A 15990-nucleotide genomic window follows, 5' to 3' on the forward strand; every position below is an offset into this window, starting at 1 on the left:
GCAGGATCTGTTCAGGATGCTTCAAGGAAGGGCAGTCTTTCAGTGACCCCTCTTTTGTTCTTTTTTTTTTTTTTTTTTGAAGATTTTATTTTTTTTTTCGTGAGAGACACACATACACACAGAAGCAGAGACATAGGCAGAGGGCAAAGCAGTTTCCCTGCGGGGAGCCCGATGTAGGACTTGATGCCAGGATTCTGGGATCACGCCCTGAGCTGAAGACAGATGCTCAGCCACTGAGCCACCCCCATCTTTCAAATCTTCTTTCTAAAGAACCTCATGGAGGGCTCTCAGCTTTGGCAAACCAAACAGAAAAATTAGCGTTGAGACACGGGCCTTACAGGTGTTCTGGCCTTAGGTGGGGTGTTAGAGCCCCTCTGGCCCAGGTGGTAAGACTGAAGTCTTTCAGAGGCTGCTGGGAAGATGATGCAAGACAGCCAGGATGTGGTCCAGCAGGGGTCCCCACGCCCCATCCAGGGCTGCCCAGCAGAAAAGCGGGCTCAGTGTGAGCAATCTCCTGACTCCAAGAGAAGCTGAAAATCACAATGTGTATGAAAGTGGCCAACTTCAGAATTAGCAAGTACCTCACCTTTCCCCAAACTCCACACAGATCAAATACACAGGCCTGCGGATCCGGTCTGAGCTAGCTGAGCTCTTTGTTTTGCAGAGGAAGAAACTCAGAGAAGCAAATGAGGTGATAGGCCTACAGCCCCAGAGAGAGCCCAGAAGGAACTGGAACATTCCAGGGCTCAGGAGTCCCAGCCCAGAGCCCTTTCCAGGGAGTCCCCAGCCACAGGAGGCTTGGCCCCAAGTACTGCTGAGACCCCATCTTCTTAACCTGCCTGTGGATGTGGGCTGTCCCAGGGGAGGGGCATGATCTTGGGCAAGGGGCTCTCTGGCTGCAGCTGTTCCCCAAGAGGGAGGCAGCTGCGCTTTGTCAGCAGCCAGCATCGATGGCCAACGGGGATGGGAAGTGGTAAGAGGACCTGGGCCTGGAGGGGGGATCTGATTGACATCCCAAAGCGTCCTCTCCAGCTCCCCGCAAAAGTCCCCAAAAGGGGAATGAAATTCATTCATTTAAAAATGAATTCACGTTTGTACTGTACCCTATATTATACAGCTGATTTAAGCCCAGATTTTTTTTTTTTCTACAAAGTTTTAGTTTCCATTTGGTCCAGGGCTTGGGCGAGGGCTACAGGGTGGTTAAAAGCTGCCTAGTAGCTGCAGGGAGAGGTAGGCTCCTGCCGAAGTCCTGACACCACGGGGACGCCAGAGGGGACGCAAGTCTCGTCCTGCTGGAGAGTGAGCCAGCCTTTGGCACAGGAGGAGCCACCTGCCCAGCCCAGTCTGGGTGCATCAAGTGCTCACCATCTTCTTGAGTTTCACCTGCTCCTCTAGGAAGTTGTTCTCCAGGACTCATGAGGAGCGGGGAGGAAGTCTGATGGGCAGAGCCCAGGGCCAGCAGACCCAGAGGGACTTGGTTCAGGTTCTCGTCCACCTCCCTGGCAGCCTCCACGGCACCACAGGTTTTACCCCTCCCATCTGGGGATGGCTCCTGCGTGTTCTAGAAGAGGCGCAGCTAAGGCATGGCTTTTGCAACTTCAAGAGATGCTGGACACTCTTGAGCATTCTTGGCCAAGTGGCAGAAGTGGCCCAGCCCTCCAGAGCCACATCACTGCAGTAGACATAGAAGCCTGGAAGGAGGGAGGCGAAGGAGGTCTGCAGGTGCAGGCTGACCACGTGGAGAACTTCTGATGAACCCGGGAGCTTGTGGTTGGTGCTGGCGGGTCTGCAGGCAGGAGGTGGCTGAGAGGATGGTTTCAAAGTTTGCGGCTGGGCAAGAGGACGCTCCCACCTTGTAGGAGGGTGGTGGGGAGGCCGGAAGGAGGTGTGGCGCCGGGTCTGTTCCCTGCACACACTGCTGAAGCAGAAGATAGATCTTGGGCGGGGGGCACAGGGCCCACTACCTAGACAGAGTTTTTATGGTGCTGTAAGGCATTCCCTTCCTTACGATTTTCTTACCGTTTTTTTTCTCTTTCCTTTATCATAAGAATGCACTATATAAGGCAATAATGTAGGAAATATGTGTTCATGGGACTCTTTACATTATAGGAAGGCTTCCAGTCAACAGTAGTTAAGTTTTTAGGGAGTTACAGTTACATGCGGATTTCTGCTGGCATGGGGGTTGGCGTCTCTGAAGCACCCCCCTCCCCAACAGGTTGTTGAAGGTCAACTGTATATACAAACTGGCTACTTTCCTTACCGCGAAGAGAAGTAGAACCTATGGGAAGTTTGCACTTACTCCTGTGACCTATCAAACTTCCAGGCACCTGCACGGGCCCCAGTGTGGAAAAACCGCTCTCCCCTCTGGCCTCATTCTCCAAGAAACAAAACTGAGATCTAGGGTTAGGAGGTTTGCAGAAATCCCACAGCTCGTGAGGGGAAGACTGGGATGGGGGGGTAGGGCACCCACCTAGTCCGAAGCCCTTTCCACGTCTCTTTGCTGCCTCGACAGGGGCATCTGCTCATTCACCAGGAAAGGGAACTAAGCAAGTAGAGGGGGGAAAACCCTACCAGGAAATCCAATGCTTACTCTGCAGGCCTGAGGGCTTATACCGTAAGCTCAAGAGACCTGATGAAGAAACCTTGTTGGTAAAGTCCAAGTGGGTGTTTTAAAGTCTTTGCAAAAAGCTGCCTCACTTTGCCGGCAGAACACACACAAAACAGACCCTCCAACACAGTTCGTGTGAAGGTTCTGAAAGTGGCAGCTGCTTCAATTCTCCTGGAGGCTGGTCTCTTCATTTTGGGTTGCAGAGGAGCATCGAAACCAGGTAGTAGTGTGGGTAATGGGCCTCCAGCCGGACTCTGCTTCTGTTCCCCTGTGGCTCCCAGCATCCCCGCAGGAGCCTCTGAGTGTGTGTTGTGTGTGTATGCACATGTGTGCATCGGTGTGCTCACATTTGGGGGCACAAGAGGTGAGAGAGGAACCTTGTATAGACATGTCAATGAGTAGGAGAGCTTGTCATCACGTGTCCTAGAAGGATTTCAGGGAAGGAGAAAGATACACATACATGTTATATATGTATGTTTATAACATACACATGTATGTGCATACACTACTATATATGTATATACACACATATATAAAACATTGTTTAATGTTACATAGTTTTGTTATGAGGCATAATGTTATATGCAGTTTTTTTCCCCGAAATACAGAAAGCTGCATCTAGAATTTTCTTCTCATATCTCAGTTTCCCTTTTATTTAGATTTTGGAAGAACTTCGCTTCCTCACACTGGACTGGCTGGGCTAGGGGTGGGGGGTAGCTGTGTCCTGCTCTCCCTGCACCCCCCTCCCTCCCCCCGTGGGGGGGTGAGGCGAGCATTTCAGGAAGTGCAGCTGCCCTCTGGTGGCCGGTGGGTGATGTTCTCGAGGAAGGAGGTAGGCTCCTTTAGGGGCCTTTGGAAACCTGCCCCCAAAACCATTCAGTCTCTTTCCAGGCTGCAGTTTGTTACTTAGATGGTTATGTTGGCTTCTTCTAAACTGGTGCCGTTTCTTGTTCTCTTTTGTGGGGACAGTTGCATGGAATCTGCCGAAGGAAAGCGAATGACCCAGAAATATGAAGATATGCTCTCGTTGCTGGAAAAGTAAGTGGCTTCTGGGGTTGCATTGTTCTGCAAATGGCACACCCCCCCACCCTGTGAGGCATTTTGTGGCTCCGGGTTTGTGCAGCAAAAACCCGGAGGGGCCCCCCCCCCCACACACACACACACGGCTGCCAAATGCCACTCTCTGTCTTATGATGTAACCGCAATGCCTGTGAGTACAGCGCTTCTGGGGTCACCGACCCAGGGTCTGGGGGGGAGATGCAGCTCCGTTCTAGTTACAGACACTTTCCAGGCTGGTTTTGTGAGGAGCGTGAACTTGGCAGAGCTGGAGGAAGTAGGGCGCTCCTTGTGGCACGTGGGGCTCAGTGTCACAGAAAATCACAGCAGCTGCTCACTGAGCAGAAAGCAAGAGTTGGTGCTGCAGAAAGAGGAGATGAGTTTTATAAATATGTCCTGTGTCCTCTGACACAGAAATGGTAAGAATGACAATTTGCATGGACTCAGAGCTGTTCCTGCTCTAAAGCCACAGTTAAGTCTTCTGTGGGTACAGGTTCTACTGCCCCATGGTTAGCAAATCCCAGATCCGATGATGCTGGCACATCCTCTGGCTGGGGGGCCTCTTAGGGTCTCCCCCCAACTCTCATCTCTTCCTCGTGGCTTTTGCCTCCCTCTCCAGCCTTGACCTCTGCCCCTGTGGTCTCAAGTGTCCCCAGATCACAGTCCACTCTTTCCTACCTCTGCCCAGGGCTGTGCTGTTGTTTCCACTGGGAGCATTCATTTCCCTTTCACTGTCCTACCTCTCCTGGTCCTCTGACACTCCATCAAAGCTCAGTGTGGCCCCTCTTCCATGAAGCCTTCCTAGTGTTCTCCTCATCATGCACTCACCCCTGCCATGAGAGGCCTCATGCCCGGTACATCTCTCCAGGATTGTACTCCTGTATTTTCTGCTTACCCGTGCTCCAACACATTAGCTGCATTTACCATGGGGTGTTATTCCCCATGTTATCCCTCAAGCCCAACACATGGTAGGCATCCAGTCAGTGTTTAATGACCGAGCAAGGGACATCTTGAGCTGCATGAAGATTAGCATGAGAGCAAATCTTAGCCAGTAAGTTCTTCCAGGATTTAATGAGAGTGGTCACAACTCCCCTTCTGCCCTGAAAAGATTTCATGGAGCCTTTCTTTCTGCTCTCCTGTCATTTAAGCTGTGCCACCTTTCGAAATGAGGTGCTACCTGCAGGTGATGTGTCTGGCTGAGTCATTGACTTAAGAATGGATTCAGGAAGGAGTACCTGGGTGGCCCCAAGTGTCTGCCTTTGGCTCAGGTCATAATCTTAAGATCCTGAGTGAATGCTGTGTCAGGCTCCCTGCTCAGCGGAGAGTCTGCTTCTCCCTCTCCCTCTGCTCTTCCCAACCCCTCCACTCATGCTCTCTTTCTTGCTCTCTTTTAAATAAATAAACAAAAATCTAAAAAAGGAAAGAAAAAAGAATGGATTCAGGTATTTTACCAAGTGTCTTCAGCTCATGATATACACATGTGTATGTACGTACTTAGATATCTGGGTTGCATATTTGTTAAGATATCTCTGTCTTCAATTGGTCGTTACTGGGTGCTGGAAGGGTGCATAACAGGTGGCTGTTGTCTCTGGTTCTCGCAGGTACGAGGCAAGACTTTATGAGGACTGGTGTCAGACAGTGTCAGAGAAGTCCCAATACAACCTTTCCCGGCCACTCCTGAAACGTGACCCTGAGACAAAGCAGATCACCGTCAACTTTAGCCCCCAGGTAAATCAGGGGGCAGAAAATTCCTTTTGGGCTCCTCAAGAGACTCATTGAACTCCACTGATCTCCAAGGCAAAGGGGCTTTTTATAAGAATATAGAAGGTGCTGAAAAGAATTTCTACCCTGGATCTCCTCCTGGGGAATGAATCCTGAGGTGTGGTGTTTTCTTAGGTTGTCTAATGTCCACATTTTTCTCCATGGTTGGCCAATAGATTTGCATTGATTTTGCACAACAGAATATAATTGAAAAAAATTTTTTTTACCTTTCATTTGTGTGGTAATAGCTTTATTATGAACTTGACTTCAGGCACAAAGTTAGAATGGCAGTTACACTCAAGATGAACTCATCTGCAAGTTTCAATATCCTCTTCTAAATACGCACTGTTTGAAATTCCAGAAGGTATATCTATACAGGAATAGATATTACTACCCATCCTTGGACAGAGGGGGTGACAGCATTACCCTTTAGTACCAAACAGAGTTGACTGTGCCTGCCTTGAATGCATGCTCCACATGAAGGCTGTTGACTAGACACGAGAAGGCCAACCAAATATAAGATCCAGTTCCTGCCCTCAAGGAACCCACCAGCTAGTTGGGAGCTGGAACCTCAACATGTAGAGATGTATCTTTATTAGATCATATATGATAAATCACACTGGAGTAGCTTAGGAAATAAAACTCTAGATTACGGATACTCAACTGAGGCAATTTTGTCCCCCTGGAAGTAATTTGCGTTGCTAAACATGGACTGGATGCCAATGGTGTAGGGTGAGTAGATTCTAAGGATGCTGCTAAACTTCCTACAATATGCAGGATGGCACCCCACAAACAGGAGATTTTGTCTGAAAATGTCAGTAGTACTGAGATTGAGAGATACTGCTCTAGCTGATCGGAAGAGCAGAAAGTCCTTATGGACTGTGGCAGCATGGAGAGCGTAAAGCTGGAGAAATGTGAAAATCAAAAGCCAGCCCGTATCAGGAAGCATATGGGGAAAAAAAATGTTAAAAGTATAGGCTGCAAGGAGCTAAAAGCCCTTGCCTACTCCTCAGTGGCATGTTCTCCAAGAATGCAGCAATAGAGAGCCAGAAACTGAGCTGAAGTAGTTGTAGGAACTCAGCAGCCCTCAGGATGGTATGGGGGATGGACCACTCCTCTTCTGTATACTCCAGAGCAAGGACTCTCTCTGCCCCAATGCACAGCATGTAGTGAGTGCTTTATAGGTGTTTGTAGGTAATAGGAGGCAAGGGGGGAGAGGAAAGAAGGGAAAAATGGGGAGAGGGAATTAATACCTGAATTATAAAGTGAGTTAAGGGGAGACAACCAAACATACAAGTCAAGGAAGAGCTGCAAACATCCCTTAGCTCCTGCTTGGAGCAATGTGACAATGGCAGTCCTAATAAGGATGAATAGAAACACACATATTCTAGAGGGACATGATCAGATTTGCCCCTTTGTGGCCATTATAGGAATTATATGGGTGAAAAATATTTTTTTATAAATTATTTCTTTAAATTATTTTAAATTCCCTATCATTGGGCATTTACATTATCTTCTAGTTTTATCAATCTGTATTTCATTGACTGTAGGATGCACTTTTTTAAAAAACATCTTAGCATCTTTGAAAATGGCATGTGTTTATAGTTTAACATGCCATATTTTTTTTCTTTCTTCCATAGTTGGACATGAAATAATGGTGAATCTTACTATTGAAGGCATCTTACAATGAAATAAAATACAGTAATAAATATTAAGTATATATAAATTAAATATGAAAACATATAAAAATAAAACAAAATGTAATATATAATATATAAAAATATAACAGTAAAAAATAAAAGATATTATAAATGTATGTACATTTATAATATTTCAACATTGTTTTAGTTTATATCTGACCACTAGCAAAGTAGAACTTTCTCATGTGTTCATTGGCCAGTTATAGTTCTTCTTTTACAAATTGCTTATTCATGTCTTTCTCCCATTTTGGAGTGGAAATACTCTCTTTTCCTCTGAATTTGTTAGAATATTTGGGAAATATTTGTCAGCTATTAAGAAATCTGTTGCATATGTGTTTTGTTTTGTTTTTGTTTTTACCAGTTGAGGTGTGCCATTTTATTATGTGAATGATATTTCATACTTATAAATTTTATCTTTTATCTCCTGTTGTATGCTTGGAAGGGCCTTCTCCACTTCAATATTATATAAGTAGCCTCCAGGCTTTAATTGTTTTTGTTTTCAGTTTTTACATTTAAATTTTTAATATCTACCTTGAGCTGATTTCAAAATAAACTAGGAGGCCTAGGTCCTGCCAAATGGTTAGCATTTGCCTAAACCCTGAGGAGAATTGGCTGGGCAGCAGTGAAGCACTGATCTGGAACCACTGCAAGGGGAGCTAGGAGCCCAGATGTCCCTGCAGAGGTCGGGAAAGGGGAGTGGAAGGAGAGGGGGGCAGAATCTATGGCCTGGTATCTGTTTTATCACACCTACCTATATATACTAGTCCTCATAGGTTCAGAGGTAAAAGGATAAATAAAAGGGGGTGGGGCATCAGGGTGGCTCAGTCAGTTAAGCATCTAACTCTTGATTTCTGCTCAGGTCATAATCTCAGGGTTGTGGGATCAACCCCTGCATCAGGCTCTGCATACAGTGCAGAGTCCGCTTATTCTTCTCCCTCTACCCCTCCCTGACTCTCTCTCTCTCTCTCTCTCTCTCTCTCTCAATTAAAATTTAAAAAGTATAAACAAAGAATGAAGACCAGGATGCCTAAAAACCCAGATGAAAGCTCCTTTTTCCATTGGACCACATCTGCTTGGCCTCTCACTTGTGTACTTCCACTAAACGTAGCACCCACAGATGTTCCGAGAGGTGCAGGTACTTCCATTTCCTTATATGTTAAGACACAAAGATACACCAATGCAGGCTTATGGAAGTGAAGGGCTATTTCAGATGATCATATCTGATGATCCCAAGTTGTACAATGGTGCATCGCCTCTCAATTGTCAGTGTCTCTTGTGCTTGTGACCTGGTTGGGGAGACTACCAGGAGTCTGAGTTCGAGGCTTCTCAGGCACGGGGCTGGCCCAGACCAGGTGATTCCCCTCCCGCACTCCTTCGCTCCATCATGGGAACTAACAGACTCCATCAGCACGAACCCATCATTGTGTCAGTCATATACCCAAAAGCAACAAGGTAACCCTGTTTTGTCTCTGAGGCCACCTTTCTGCAGTTGCTCTTTGGGGTTTACACACTCGGTGATTGTTGCTGACTCTGAGTCTTCTTCCTTCTGCCTAAAACTCAAATTTCCTTCCTCTAGATTTGCAAAAGAGGTAGAAGCAAAAGTTAAGAAGGGCCCCATAAGGATCTTGGGGGCCCCGGAATTTTCCTATCTTTGACTGGTGATTGCTGTTTTTCATGGCCACTGAGCCACAGGCATGTAATGTGGATTCTCCTTTCCAGCTGATTTCCGTGCTGAAGGAAATGAGTTATCTTGAACCCAGGCAGAAGCAGCATGTTCCTGAGACAGCAGCAGCCATGTTCTCCTCCAGGGAATTCTATCGGCAGCTTGTGGCTAAGTTGGAGCTGATGGCAAATTGGTACAATAAGATTGTGAAAACTCTTATAGAGGTGGAATTTCCCTTAGTGGAGGAAGAGCTGCAGGGTATCGACCTCCACCTAAGAGCTGCAGAGGAGACTCTGAGCTGGAAAACAGAAGGTAACAGGGCACCGCCTGGAATCCAGGGGAGGGAGGGAGGTCAGGGGTTAAGATCCTGATAAAGTGGATAGAACCATGAATGATCCCCCGCCAGTCTGGTTTTTGTTTGAAACACAAGCCTACCCTCTCAGACACACACTCAAAGCAGAGAAGACAAGAAGGGTAGTATTCCTTTTCTTCCTTCTCTTTTGGATATGATTGGTAGATTTAGAAAATCTTGCCACCATGTGCTGCAGGAGGCTCCGAGGTCGCATGACACCTCCCGTGGTCTCCAGCATATGTTGGGCACACTGTGAATGAGGGCTTTTACTATATTATGAGTTACTTTTCTTCACTAGACTGTAGACATCTTTTTTTATTTATTTGAGAGTTACTCATTTGAGAGACAGTGTGAGTAGCGGGAAGAGTAGAGGGAGAAGAAGAGAATCTCAAGTGGACTCCCTGCTGAGCATGGAGCCCAATGTGGGACTCGATCCCATGACCCATCATGACCTGAGCTAAAATCAAGAGTCAGATGCTTAACCGACTGAGCCACCCAGGCACCCCTAAACTTTAGACCTCTTAAATGAGGGTACTATGCATTTAATTCTCATGTATCCTCTAATTCAGTACTAATTCCATTGATGGATTAACATTTGTAGGATACTGTCTGATGGACTCGGGGGCAATATGGGATATGAGGTGTATGATACATGGCTCCTACCCTCAAAGAGCTCACACTTAGTTGGGACCACAGACATGTACAACTGTAAATTGTGCAAGACAGGCTGTGATAAAAAGCTATCATAGAGTTAAAAATAAAGCATGAGGAATCACAGGGGAGGGAGATTAATTTTCCTTTGAACTCAAAAGAGTTAAAGTTTCCCAAGAAAGTTATGGTCAACTCAGAAGTCTTAGAATGTCATAGTGAGTTAGAACTGTATGTTATATACAAGAGGGAACAGTATTTTCAACATTTAATAAAGCAAAAGTGCTTAGAAAAATAAGGTTCATTAACCCAAATGAAATCATCATGGTGCACTGGTTATGCCCCAGCAACTGTGCCAACTTTTGTGCACTGGTTTGGTAAGCATTACCTCTTTGTTTCTTTCCCTCCTTTATGAGGGAAAGATGATAAGCATGGGCTGTTCAACCTACCCGGGAAAAAGTCTTTTAAAACCTACAAATATTAAATCCTTACCTTTTCTAGCAACTAGACCTTTAGCTATTCCTATTAATTTTGTTTCTTTGGGGGCACAGGCATCTGGGATTATGTCATTCAAATCACCGATAGCATCCGTGATCTCGAACAAAGAATTCAGAAGGCTAAAGACAATGTGGAAGAGATTCAAAACATCATGAAAACATGGGTGTCTCCAATATTTAAAAGAAAAGATGGAAAAAAGGAATGCCTTCTTTCCATGGATGATCAGCATGATCAGCTGGAAAAATACTACAATCTCATCAAAGAATCTGGACTTCAGATTCATGCCCTTGTTCAGGTAATAACCAGCCTCTCAGATACACATACCATTGGCCAAGGGGGAGCATCCAGAAGTGTGTTTGGGTGCAAGAAGTGATTTGAAAATTAAGACAATCAACAGAGGTTGTGCCTTCTGCCTTCAGGGATGCTAACAGATAGGGAGAGAGGAAAGGCACATTCTGGTACCAGTATGTCAAAATTAATACTGTCTTAACGGTGATCCTGCATGACTTAAGTCCCACACCAAACCTCAAGGAGAGAGAAGGCCGTGCCCAGTACCAAACCCTAAATTACCTTCTATACTAACCAGCCCCAACTTGCTCCACACAGCCCATCTGAACCCCCAGCAGCACCTCCATAACCTGGCTCTATATGCCTGAGGAGATGAAAGATGACCGTGGCCTCTCTACCTGCCTTTGTAAAGAGAAGAAACAGTGCAGGCGGCTGTACTTCCTGCAGGAAGGCTCTGCCCTGCGTTATGATCAGGGCAGCTTCGTGTTTGCCATCAAAGACTAGACCGTGGAAGGGAGCTATAAGTGGCCACCAGCTTCAGCTCTACTCCAGCTGCCCTACATGGGCCAGTTCTGGCAGGTTGATCTCACACACAAAATCAGTAATGAGTCACAGATGCTATCTGGGATTGTCTATTGTTTGAAGCAAGCAATGTGTTGTACTTTTGACTTTGTTAACTTTATTTATCTGCTTTCTAGTTCATTGATTTCTATTCTTTGTTCTTTATCCTTTCTTTCCTTAATTTGGGGTCTTGATGCTCACCTATTCATGGGGACAGCCTCCAAGGACAGAAACTTAGGGTATAGATTTTGAGCCTTTCTTCTTCTTTTTGAATACAAGCATTTGACATAATTTTCCCTATGAGCTCTGCTCTAGTTGCATTCCAGAAATTTTGTGCACCTCATTTCCATTGTCATTCAGTCTTAATTTTTTTTTTTTTTTTTGCTTGTGACTCATGCTCTAACTCAGTAGTTGTTTAGAAGTGCATTGTTTGATTTTCACTTGTTCGGGGCTCTTCTGGCTAGCTTGATGAAATTGGCATCGAGTTCAGTCCCATTGTGTTCAGAGAAAATACTCTCTAAGATCTGAATTGTTTGGAATACACTAATACTTGTTCCAACACCTAGAATACTATCCACCTTATTGCATGTTCCTTGTCCACTTGACAATTTGTTTATTCTTCCATTGTTGGGTATAGTGTCCCATAAATACCAGTTAGTTCAAAGTGGTTGATAGTATTGTGCAGATCTTCTGGATGGTTTCTGAGTTTTTTGCCCCTTTATTCTCCCAATTACTGAAGATAGAGGGTTAAAATCTCTGCCTGTGACTCTGGATGATTTGTCTAAGCCTTTAGTGTGGTCAGAGTTTTCATCAAATGTTTGATGCTCCTTTGTTTCTTTTTAAAAATAATTTGTTTGTTAATTGACTTTTTATTTCTCTTAATACTCCCTTGACCTGTTAATACTGTAGTCTTGCCTTCCAGATTCACCATTCCTACTTTGCACTGCCCATCTTCCCACCCTTTTACACTCAACCTGTTGGTTTCTTTGGAATCAAATTTCTTCTCTTGTAGACAATATAGTAGAGACTTACATCCCTAACAACTCTGCCTATTAACTGGAATGTTTAGACTATTACATTTAATGTAATTATGCTGTGATTGGATTTACCTCACCATCTCGCCATTTCCTATTTGCTTCATGTCTGTTTTGCTTTTTGGTTCTTCCCTTCCTACCATCTTTTTGTTAACTATTTTAAAAATATTCTATTCTACTTTTTTTTAAGATTATTTATTTATTCATTCATTCATACATTCATGAGAGACAGAGAGAGGCAGAAACATAGAAAAGGGAGAAGCAGGCTCCTTGCAGGGAACCCAATGCAGGACTCGATCCCCAGACCCTGGGATCACAACTAGAGCCAAAGGCAGACGCTCAACCACTGAGCCACCCAGGTGTTCCTATCCTAATTTCTCAATTGGCATTCCATCATGTTGCATAGTCATCCCATCCATTTGCAGTGGTCATTCTGGACTTTAGTATGTTTCAACTTAGAGTTTTCCTGTGAAATATAGGAACCTAGCCACCCTATGGTTCAGTTCAAACCCCCCTCCAACTTTTGTACTGTTGAGTGTACATGTGTGTGAAATAAATCCCACAATAAATCCCAGGCCTTGCAGGGTATTATATTTTTGTTTTAGAAACTCAAGAAAAAGGGGCACCTGGGTGGCTCAGTTGGTTAAGTGCCCAACTCTTGATTTCAGCTCAGGTTAGGATCTCAGGGTTCTGGGTTGGAGCTTCAAGTCAGGCTCTATGCTCAACAGGAAGCCTGCTTTAGAATTCTCTCCCTCTCTCTCTGTCCCTCCCCCACTCTCTCTCTCTCTTTAAAATAAATAAATAAATCTTTTAAAAAATAAAAGAAAACTCAAGAAAAGATATTTATAGTATTTTATATTCACCCACATACTCCCCATTTCCAAACTTGTTTTTTCTTTTCTGAAAAACTGACTTCCCACTTGTGGTCGTTTCTCTGCAGCCTGAAGAACTCCCTTTAGCTTTTCTTACAGATCCAGTCTGCCAATGACACATTCTCTCAGTTTTTGTTTCTCTGAAGTGTCCTTATTTCACTTTTTTTTTTTTGAAGAATAGTTTCATTGGATATAGAAATCAGCATAGACAGTTTTATTTCTCTTACAAAAATTATTTCCTTGTCTCCTCCTCCCCTCCAATGTTTCTGAGAAGCCAGCCCTAATTTGTTTCTTTGTTCCTCTATAATGTATTGTTTCTCTCAGACTGCTTTTAATAGATTCTTTTTTTCTAATCTTTGTGTTTTTGTTTGTTTGTTTGTTTGTTTTCTGTCTCACTGAGATGTGCCTGAATCAGTTTCTTTTCTGTTCACCCAGCTCAGAGTTTGTGAGTTTTTTGAACCTATTTTTCATCAAATTTGAGGAGTTTTTTAAATCAAATTATGACATTCTTGACTGCTAATTCCAACATCTATTTTATTTTCGGAGTCTTTTTTTTTATGTTGATGTGACAACAGTTTATTTTTCTCTCACATAAAATAAGTCTGAGGAAGATACATTCCAGGATTGGTAGGGCAGTTATTTGCTAAGTCTGTTCTTGGTGATTATTTCCTCTCTTAGTTAAATATCATGCTTTCCTGCTTCTTTGTATGTCTAGTAATTTTTTTGCTATGTTCTAGTCATATTGGATACCGCTTTAGAACTGAGTTGTTATTTCCTTTAAAGAGGTTGTATTGTTTGTCAGACAATGCCATGTTACCAGGCAAGGGTAGGAGGGAGGGAGGGAGAGGGGGAGGGGACACACATGTGTCCCTTTATGTGTATGTTTTCTTTTTTTCTCTTTTTTTTAAGATTTTATTTTATTTATTTATTCATGAGAAACAGAGAGAGAGAGAGAGAGAGAGAGAGAGAGAGAGAGAGAGGCAGAGACATGGGCAGAGGGAGAAGCAGGCTCTCTGAAGGAGCCTGATGTAGGACTCAAATTTGGACCCCGGGATCATGCCCTGAGTCAAAGGCAGATGCTCAACCGCTGAGCCACCCAGGTGTCCCTTTTCTCTCTCTTCAGAAAGGGAAAGAAGAGGAGAGGAAGAGGGAGTGGGAAAGAAAGAATCTTAGGCAGGTTCCATGCCTAGGACAGAGCCCAATGTGGGGCTCGATCTCAACCCAAAGATCATGACCTGAGCTGAAGTCAAGAGTCAGATGCTCAACCAGCTGAGTCATCCAGGGGTCCCCTAGGTATACGCATCTTCTAAGTCACTCAATATGATGGTTTTTAATAGTAAATGCCCCAAACAAAACACTCCAGCTCATTTCTAAAGACTAGCTAGGAAACACTATACTTGTTTGAACCCCGAATTTCTTACATGCCTTGAATCCTAAAGCCCTTTCCCCAATAGTGTCCCTTCCTCTCTCTGCCCTAACTTCTGCCTTGATATAGCTTCTTCCACAGCACATCCATCAACACTTATAAATCACACCCTGTGGCCCATTTTTCCTGGGAAAGTAGTCTGTCACCATCCTCTTTTCTTGGGGATGGGATGAGACTCTATATTCCCTTCATGGATCAACTCTGTTCCTTTCAATCAGTGGTCATACCCATTAGACAGAATGGACTTGATATATGTGTAATAGCAAACTTTTCACAAGAATGCTTTTTTCCCCCCCACAGTGTTATCTTTATTCCCATTAATGACAATTAGACCAGGCTTTCCATATTATTAAACATGGTTTAAATCCATTCTTCTTTCTTTTGTAGGAAAACCTAGGTCTGTTTGCGGCAGACCCAACCTCTAATATCTGGAAGACTTACGTTAACTACATCGATGAGATGTTGCTGGATGGGTTTTTTCTTGCTATTGAGTGCTCCCTCAAGTACCTCCTGGAAAACACTGGTATTTACTGGCTTATGGATGTGCATTATCCCTGAGAAGATAATAACAGCACCTGTTGAATAACAGTGGAGTGTGACCAAGTGCCTAGAGACTTTTCCCAAAATGTTGTGGATATTTTATGAATTGTATGCAGTAAAATAGCCAAGGTGTTGAGTTTCTAAATTGTTCCCAGAAGAAAGATGTCTCTCTGTCTAAAACTCAGGTGGTACGCCAGGCTCTAAGATAGTGAGGCCCATAGCAACAGCAAAAACATAAATGTCAATTTAATCTAAATAAAGTTTCAGTAAAGAGGATGAAGCCCAGTTAGTAATGGTGGCTTCATCCAGACTTAGTTCATGGCAATGAGAGGGGGACATTCTGTGCCTTCAAGCTTAATGTTCTCTATTTCTAAAGCCTTTTGAGAACACAGGGAGGTTGTAGTAGCCAGGTTAACAGAAGTTTTTCTGTGTGGAAAAAGAGTCAGGCAAGCTGTGGATAAGGTCACTGTCACAAGGAACAGGAATGCTAAGAAGGTCATGGGCATTCTCTGGAGCTGTTTAAAAAAATAGCTTTAAATTGTGCTGGATAAACCGAGTTAAGGTACACAGGGCCGACCTTGGCTAGTAAGTGATGGGATGGAAAGAACAGAGGGTTCAGGCAAAATTTGAATTAAATCTTCACATTCTGGTAGATTCTGAGGAGTTTAGTAAGCATTGCATTGAAGAATTCATCAAAATGGAAAGGCAGAGGTGAATAGTTGGAAGCCAGAGGATGAAGGTGGGGATGAGACTTTAAGACGTCAATTCCAACCTGAGGGAAGAAAGAAAATCCAGTGGTAAAATGGGTAGGTCAAGATCCATGTCCAGATACCCAGCCCCAATAAGAGGGCATGTGCAGGCGCCTGGGCTGAGAATAGAGGGAAGCAAGGCTCAGTGCTGGGTGTAGTGCAAGTGGGCAAACCCCACGTGGTCTCGGTAGATGGAGTCACTGAGATCAGAGGCATGGTCTTTGTTTTCAGGGT

General features: G+C 44.3%; 1 protein-coding gene across 1 annotated transcript in view; it reads left to right on the forward strand.

The window, feature by feature from the left end:
• Nucleotides 1-15990, forward strand: part of DNAH9 (dynein axonemal heavy chain 9) — a 325725-nt gene that overhangs the window by 38485 nt on the left and 271250 nt on the right. The window contains exons 11-15 of the mRNA XM_072730369.1: nt 3578-3646; nt 5266-5392; nt 8845-9100; nt 10340-10581; nt 14855-14990. Coding sequence (XP_072586470.1) covers nt 3578-3646; nt 5266-5392; nt 8845-9100; nt 10340-10581; nt 14855-14990 — 830 coding nt within the window. The remainder of the gene's footprint in view (nt 1-3577; nt 3647-5265; nt 5393-8844; nt 9101-10339; nt 10582-14854; nt 14991-15990) is intronic.

Source organism: Vulpes vulpes, chromosome 12, assembly GCF_048418805.1.
Source record: "Vulpes vulpes isolate BD-2025 chromosome 12, VulVul3, whole genome shotgun sequence".
NCBI lineage: Eukaryota > Metazoa > Chordata > Mammalia > Carnivora > Canidae > Vulpes > Vulpes vulpes.